This window comes from Diaphorina citri, unplaced genomic scaffold, assembly GCF_000475195.1.
Source record: "Diaphorina citri unplaced genomic scaffold, Diaci psyllid genome assembly version 1.1 scaffold2541, whole genome shotgun sequence".
In the NCBI taxonomy this organism is placed as follows: Eukaryota; Metazoa; Arthropoda; class Insecta; order Hemiptera; family Psyllidae; genus Diaphorina; species Diaphorina citri.
The window spans coordinates 28,443-36,612 of NW_007379961.1; the positions used below are offsets into that span (position 1 = coordinate 28,443).

Here is an 8,170-nt window from a genome sequence, read left to right on the forward strand (position 1 = left end):
AAGAAACTAAAAAAAAAATCAAAATCCAAATCCAGATCATAAAAAAAAAATACAAAGTCCATAAAAACTTTAATAATTTACCTGACTAATATATAATCATTATCATAAATTCCTAGAAGAGTTATCAGTACAGTATCAATCCATCAGTTGTGAGAACAGTAACAGAAAACAAGGAATATACTTGAGACAACAATAACATTCCACTGATAAGACAGTCCCTCTTACAGAAATACCTACCAAAAGAAATCCTTCAATAAATTAAAAGGTATGTGTTAAAATTTTAAAATTATTTCAATAAATTAGCATGCTATCCCTATGGGACATAGTGCTGTTGTGAATTGGTATGTCATTTCAACACCTAGTTGAATAAACTTGGAAAATGTAGTACCTATCCCAGGACCTATGAATATCGGTTCTAAAGGAAAGACTGGATCTTCTCATAACTTTGCCTTTTCTGTATACCTTGACTTTGGTGTCCCAAGTAGCTACCAGGTTTTGTGCAATCAAGCCTGAAAAAAGCTTGTCTCGTGGACCTACATATCTCTTACAAAAGTTTTCTGAAAATTTTATATCTAGGTACATAAGTGAATAACCAGATGTTGAGTAGGCAATTGATCCTTATTACACCACTTGTTGCAATATAATTACACCACTTGATTCTTTTAATTTTAATTTGTTTGTATTAAAATTTATATGTATCTATTTCAGTCTGGTCTTTTTTTCAATACCTAGAAAAAACAAGCTTGACTGTTCTCATGCACATGCTTTGATAATAATTAGGTATGTAAATTAATTTCTGGATTTGTTTTCATTAGATTCAGAGATGACATCATCTCTAAACTAAACTCAAGATTCTCAGTTAGTTAGGCACCTGTAATCAGATTAGAGAAACATTCACAAGGAAAAAAAATATTGATTTTTTTTTTTTTTTTTTTTTTTTAGTTTGTTTTTGCTTGCCCTTGCCTAGATTGGAATACTTGCGAATATTCTTGGTAGGACTAGACTTGGGTTCATATTTATCTTCGAAAGCTTTTATAATTTGACGTTCGGGTTGGGTTTTACTATTGGAGCCACTTTCAGACACTTTGTCATCCAACGACTGGGAAGATTTCTCAGTGTGTTGCGGCGTATCATTCTTCTCTTTGACAAAGTTTGCTATCATCGCATTGTCTTCGTCAATAAACTTACCTCTCACTTGACTTAAACTAGTTTTATCACAGTCAGTTTTTTGTACATTATTTATAGATTTAGCTTCAGGTTTTGGACTTCCTGTTGAATTTGAAGATTTGAGAGGTGAAGTATTGGCAGCTTGGGGTTTAAAATGTAATCTACTATCTAATATGGTCTGATAAGTATTTGATAATGTAATAGGAACTTCGGAGAATGTTTGACTTGGTCGGTTGAATGTGTTAGAGGCAGGAGGTGCTGTAGAAGAGGTACAACTGGAACTTTTGTCCGTCTGTATGGACTTGACACCAGGATTAGGTTTCTGACTAAGGTTAAGACCAACAGAATGTTCTTGGGGAGAATATTCATGTTTCTTTTGTTGCACGACTTGACTAGAGGATGAAGGTGATTCAAACTTCTGTGTTGGTTTTGTTGTAGAATCACTAATCATCTGTTGAGGTGATGACTTTTGGCTAGCAAATGTTAAGGTACTATCTTTCTTATTGGTTGCTTGAGCTCCCATACTCTGATTGCCTGAGGCTGACTGTCTACCTGGAGTTACCAATCTTTGATTGGTAAATAAACATGGTTTATCAGACCATTGATTGGTTGAGAGGAGCTGTTTATCAGAGGTAACAGGATCATCGGTCAACCGATATTGTTTATCTATAGTTCCAGGCTTCTGATAGGCTAGGAGAGATAGTTTATCTGATCTCTGTTTGGGCAACAATTGTTTATCTGTCGTGCCTGATTTCTGACTTGCCAAAAACGATTGTTTATCTGGAGTTACAGACTTTTGATTGGTAAAGGTATCTTGTTTATCTGATCTTGGGCTTGTCAAAACTGATTGTTTATCTGACGTTACAGATCTTAGATTGGACAGGTTGAGTTGTTTATCTAATCTCTGATTAGGCAAAATTGATTGTTTGTCTGAAGATACGTATCCTTGATTGGTTGACAGAGATTTATCTGATTTTTGACTAGTCAATAGGGATATCTTATCTGACTTTTGGTTGGTTAGTAGGGATTTATCGGCCTGATTCGTTAGAAGAGATTTCTCCTGATTGGACAGGTTGAGTTGTTTATCTAATCTCTGATTAGGCAAAATTGATTGTTTATCTGAAGATACGTATCCTTGATTGGTTGACAGAGATTTATCTTGTTTTTGACTAGTCAATAGGGATATCTTATCTGACTTTTGGTTGGTTAGTAGGGATTTATCGGCCTGATTCGTTAGAAGAGATTTCTCCAACAACTGATTGGTGAACAAGGATTTATCTATCTGATTTATTGGATAAGATTTATCTACCCTCTGATTGGTGAACAGAGATTTATCCGTCTGTTGATTGGTCGAAATAGATTTTCCCAACTTCTGATTCATTGGAGATTTATCTGTAGGTTGATTTGTTAAAAGAGATCTATCTGTCGGCTGATTGATTAGAAGAGATGTATCTAACCTTTGATTGGTAAGAGGAGATTTATCTGTCTGCTGATTGGTCAGAGGAGATTTTTCCAGCTTCTTCTGGTTGGGTATGAGGGACTGTTTGTTCAAAGTTTCTCCTGGTTTCCCAATCAATGCAGTATCACATTTCTGTCCCACCGTTGGCGTTGTTTTCTGAGAAGGAAATGGTCCAAGTCTATGTAGTGGTAGGGGTGATATATTATCTGTCTTATTAACATCAGTCTTCTGGTTCTGACTTGATGTTGTTTGACTCCCTGGAGTTTGTGCAGGGAACTTGGATGTTTCGTTTGTAGTAAGTCTACTATGGAGCTGTTTGTTCAAGTTGTATTTCTTGATTATGTCTTGTGTTTCTGCAACGTCCATTTTCGGATCTAACAGCGAAATGATTTCATTTGTTATTTTTTCAATACACAGTTTGGATACACTATCATCAGGATCCTTAGAGCGGGACAAGTTTTCCAAGGCAGAACTATTAAACACCTGACTGTTCCTATGCTGCTTGCTTTCTTCACATCTTTGGTTTTGAACTTGTTCGACAGCTGTTTTTTAGACGCAGGGACTTTGGTCTCCGTATTTTCTGAAGGTCGATCACCCCTCATGCGTGTTTGATCTGAAATCAATCAATGAAATTAATGAAACCTGACTTTAGTACTAAGTTAGTTCTACTGTTAGTTAGTTAGTTAGTACAGAATAGTTCGTGGTTACTTGAGTTACTAGGTAGTTGACTCATAAGTCTACAAGCTCCCCTCCACCCCCTCGAAAGTTTTGTACGACATGGCTGTAATTGGTTTTCCCTCTCAATCAGCAATCAGCCCTGGGGTCATTGCTTTGGGCTGACATTACGTTTTGGCTACAAATTTTACGAGTGGATTCAACCTTTGCTATTTCTTTAGCAAGGGAAATTTCAGGCTGGTACCCTCCCTGTTTAAAGTCCCCAGCCAGACTAAGCTGGTTTAAAGTTCCCAGCCAGAGAAAGATCCTACTCTCACAATGATTTCAATAAAAGGCTGGATGGAAAACGTAACTCACCTTTCTCGCTGAGTCATGTGAACTTTTCTCAGACTAGCGCTAGGTTTCCCCTGCACTCTACCAACTGTTCCTATGCTGCTTGCTTTCTTCACATCTTTGGTTTTGAACTTGTTCGACAGCTGTTTTTTAGACGCAGGAACTTTGGTCTCCGTATTTTCTGAAGGTCGATCACCCCTCATGCGTGTTTGATCTGAAATCAATCAATGAAATTAATGAAACCTGACTTGGTGGTTTGTGCTGGTAAAACTGAAAGTCTCTTACAACTTGAGAGCTAGTTTTCTTATACTTTTCAGTCCTATCCCAGCAGGATAAACAAGGTATATTCGATTCTATTCTATTCTACAACTGATTTATAACATACCTTGCTGTTTCTCTGCAACGTCCATCTTCGGATCTAACAGCGAAATGATTTCATTGGTTATTTTTTCAATACACAGTTTGGATACACTATCATCAGGATCCTTAGAGCGGGACAAGTTTTCCAAGGCAGAACTATTAAACACCTTATGGCAAGATGTCCCTTACACTTGTAAATCCACTCGGCTGGGATATGTAACGTATCAATGAGGAAAGATTCCTTGGCTGTGAGCTCGGAAGTGGTCGGGCAGAGCTCTATGTGTCTCTCCAGAATATATGCTGGTAAAACTGAAAGTCTCTTACAACTTGAGAGCTAGTTTTCTTGTACTTTTCAGTCCTATCCCAGCAGGATAAACAAGGTATATTCGATTCTATTCTATTCTACAACTGATTTATAACATACCTTGCTGTTTCAACTTCTTTAGTTGTGCAGCAGAAGTTTTCTGTTTGGATATCTTCTTCTTTCCCTTCAACTCTTCTTCAGTCAGCTGCTTCTTCTTCCCCTTCTTACCAGTTGCATTTTTCTGTACAGGAAGAAACACAACTGTTAATTATGGATAAAAAATGTAGGAGAAAAAATTCTCAATAATATAGTTACTATTAAATACTTGTTCTCTCCTCAGATGAACGGTGAGCAGCCAAAAGTCCACTATGGACCTCCTCCATCTGCTCCTCCGAGCTACACTCAAGCAGTGGGGGGTGTTCCTCCTGTAAGCCCCTATACTCAATACTGTAAGTAGAATCCTAAAGTGAGCCCCTCCAGAAATCTAGATTCCTTGCCATGAGACTCTAAACCTAATTACCTACTCAGTATTTCAATCAGATTCCTTATGCAAGCACCTATTACTGTAGATAATTTTTTTTACCATTAAATGCCTCTTTAATGGTAAAAAGTGATTTATCAATAATAAGTTAATAAGTGATTTATTACTTAGGTACCTATAGAAATAGGTGGGTTTGTTGAGAAAATAATAGCATAGATGAAGAGTGAGAAAATAATGTCTTTCCCTCCCTTACCTCCCTCTCTGTCTGGGTGTTGTGTGCATTTTTTTCTGCACTGCCAAATAAAATTCATTGGCATCTGTTCAAATTCATTGAGTACATAAGTTTCCTGTGTAATAAATTGCATTATGTGCTAAATGATCACTATTTTTATTTATTTAGAGAGGAGTTTAACAATTAAGTAGCTAAATAACAATTAAGTAGCTAAATAATGAGTAGCCTACTTGAGTGATTAATTGATTGTGTATGAAGGCATATAACTAAAAATAATATAGATATTTCTAAATTACCAAGTATCTAGTTTCTGAAACTAAAAATGTCTCCCAAAGGTATTAACCTTGCAAATAATAATTTGAACTGGTGGTCTTTTCCCATACTTAAGCATTCATAATTTCTGTAAAAAAAAAAATATCATTTAGATTTTGTCCAAGATGATGTTTTTTCCATTTTCTTAGTGATTTTAAGGAACTCTGTTAATGTAATAAAGGTTCTGAGTGTAGTTTTTTTTATGTTTCTAGATAAAACAAACATGGTGAACAATACACCCATTGTGACCACTGTTGTACCAGTGGGCCCAAACCCAACTCACATGATATGCTCCAACTGTCATTCAGAAATTGAAACATCCATTCGTCGGGAACCTGGCCTCATTGCATACATATCCGGTGCTGTTATTGCACTTCTAGGGTAAGAACACATTTACACACATTTTATAATGTAGCAGTTGTTTCATTGCTACGAAATAAAAACGGCGATGAAACACTCATCTTGAAAAAAAAAAAAAAACGTAGGCATTCGAATGTTGGGTTGCTTGTGTTCTTAGGAATCAGGTGGGTAGGAACTTATCACATGCCTTCTAGGTACTCTAGGTTTACATTGCCCTTGGGATAATTTTAATTAGAAATTGTTCGAGAGTTGTGAGGACAGGATAGGAGAAGCCAGTAGTTGCGAGAACGATATGAGAATAAACTTCGCCCAGGCACCAATTGAACCTGCAACCTAGCACTTACAAGGCAGGCGCTCTAGCTTCCAAACTGACCATGCTGTTCTATGCCTTGTTCCAAACTATGCCCTAACATCGAGTGGATTGGAACACATCACATGCCTTCAGGCAGACTCCATTTGTCAGGGGTCTAGGCATTGCCTTGTGATCAATTTAATTTGAAGAAACCATTTACTGATGAAACATCTCTAAATGCATTTCCATTATCACAAACCCTTCTTTTTCTTCTCATATTTCAGAGGGATCTGGGGCTGTTGTCTGATCCCATGCTGTATTGATTCCTGTCTGGATGTTCATCACACCTGCCCCAACTGTGAGAACTACATTGGAAGATATAGAAGATAAACAGGATATCCCCTACAATACACAGAGCCTGTTCCGTAAAACAGGATATCCCCTACAATACACAGAGCCTGCTCCGTAAAACAGGAAGTTGACATGTATTTCATGAACTGGTAGCTTCCCACATAGGAACACAGAGCCAGCAAAAGAAGAAACTGAAAATGCAACAATATAATACTTTGTAAAATACATGTGTGCCAGCCTAGTTAGCTTAGTTGGTAGTGCATCTGCCTTGTAGGTGCTAGGCTGTGGGTTTGATTTCCGCCTGGGGCAGATTTTATCCTGATGGGATAATGTTTGTTCTCGGAATGGCTGGCTTTCTCCTATCCTGTCTTCCTTCTCTCTTTGATTTTGGGATAGTGCTTATTTATACTGCTCGCATAGGACTGAAAAGTCCCTTTACTCCAGCAGTAGGCTAGCCTTGACCACTACACCACCGAGGTAGGTATTCCATACCTCGGCTGGGATTGAACCCACGCCCTCCTGTTTACCAGGCGAGCGCCTTGACCACTACACCACCGAGGTAGGTATTCCATACCTCGGCTGGGATTGAACCCACGCCCTCCTGTTTACCAGTCAAGCGCCTTGACCACTACACCGAGGCAGGTCTCTCTCCGTTCCACTCTGTTTTGAGCCCTACTCTTGTCGGTGGCTTTTCTTTTTTAATACCAAAAAGACAATTTGTGATAGATGAATTTTTTTAAGTATTGTATTTATTATTATTTTAAATTATTAATTTACGCACTTATTTTTTATGTTCTCTGATTACAACTTCCGTTAGTTTTTAGTTAATTGGTTATTTTAGTCCTTTGCAATTTGAACTTTGACGATTTTTTAGTTACGACTGTTTGCATTTTTGTCTAAGCAGGTTATCGTGCAATAATGAATACCTTTAAAATGTTTCTGTTTTAGTAATAATAATTTACCTGAACATTATTACTGTAGAAGAGACCTTAAGGTAATAAAAGTAGGTAGATACGAAATGAAACAGCTTTTTAAGGGTACACTTTTCTGACATTTCGAAGGAGTCCCTTTTGGGGTTCTCTGGGGAAAAAGGTGTACCTATTTTAGCCTTTGGGCAAGTAAGTACGAATAAATGATTCTTCCTACATAATATCTAGTGTATTTTTTAAATGCTGTATTATCCCTCTTAATTTTATTTATCTATTATTCTATACCTACCTTTAGTAATTTGTGTAAAAGAATCAAATTTTGTCCCCTGTATACATTTATGTAGAGTACAAATAAATATTCACGATCAACAAATTGGTTGTATTCTGACAAATAATAAACATTGAGTTGTTTTCTTTTTTTGGTTTTCTCTTATCGAATTTCAATTTCTATCAGTACAGCTTACATGTACGATGGGATTTCTATCACTAGTGCTCATAATGGACCACTTTTATTATATATTTTCGATTTAATTCTAGTTACCTAATATTGTATTACTTACCGATCTGATTGTTTATTAACCCCTGTGTTGTGTTATATTTTTTATACTTATACAATAATTTAATTACACTTTTTACATGTCATTAATGTTAAAGTAAACTTAGAGACAGCAATGGAAAATGGATGTGAATAGGAGACATTACAAAGATGAAGAAAATAAATTCAAAAAATCCCTCGCTATCCTGTAGTAATAGAAAGTAAAAAGTGATAGTAATTAAACCATAATTAAACATGTTCATGTTCATTACAAACATGCTTTTAAGATCTATTTGTTTTTATGTGTCAAATCTTGTTACTAAAGGTATTGTCATACTATTTGCCTTGATGCCAAATATGTGTCGCCTGTTGTTTTCTAG

The 8,170-nt window shown here is 36.5% G+C and overlaps 2 protein-coding genes across 2 annotated transcripts in view; both read left to right on the top strand.

The window, feature by feature from the left end:
* The window catches only part of LOC103519117 (protein Jumonji-like), a 2,381-nt gene extending 2,196 nt beyond the window's left edge, over positions 1 to 185 (top strand). The window contains exon 4 of the mRNA XM_008484203.2: positions 117 to 185. Within this exon, the coding sequence (XP_008482425.1) occupies positions 117 to 185 (69 nt within the window). The remainder of the gene's footprint in view (positions 1 to 116) is intronic.
* LOC103519114 (lipopolysaccharide-induced tumor necrosis factor-alpha factor homolog) lies at positions 21 to 6,447 on the top strand. The gene is made up of 4 exons (XM_008484199.2): positions 21 to 265; positions 4,639 to 4,747; positions 5,536 to 5,704; positions 6,260 to 6,447. Exons 2-4 carry the CDS (start codon positions 4,639 to 4,641, stop codon positions 6,363 to 6,365), a joined length of 384 nt encoding a protein of 127 aa, XP_008482421.1. The 5' UTR covers positions 21 to 265; the 3' UTR covers positions 6,366 to 6,447.
* Positions 6,448 to 8,170: the final 1,723 nt, after the last annotated feature.

Bases quoted from the DNA above. Each gene is read 5' to 3' on its own strand.
- LOC103519114 (XM_008484199.2), top strand. From the start codon at position 4,639: ATGAACGGTGAGCAGCCAAAAGTCCACTATGGACCTCCTCCATCTGCT. The intron at 4,748-5,535 runs GTAAGTAGAATC...TTATGTTTCTAG, and splicing joins AAGCCCCTATACTCAATACT to ATAAAACAAACATGGTGAAC. The intron at 5,705-6,259 runs GTAAGAACACAT...CTCATATTTCAG, and splicing joins GCTGTTATTGCACTTCTAGG to AGGGATCTGGGGCTGTTGTC.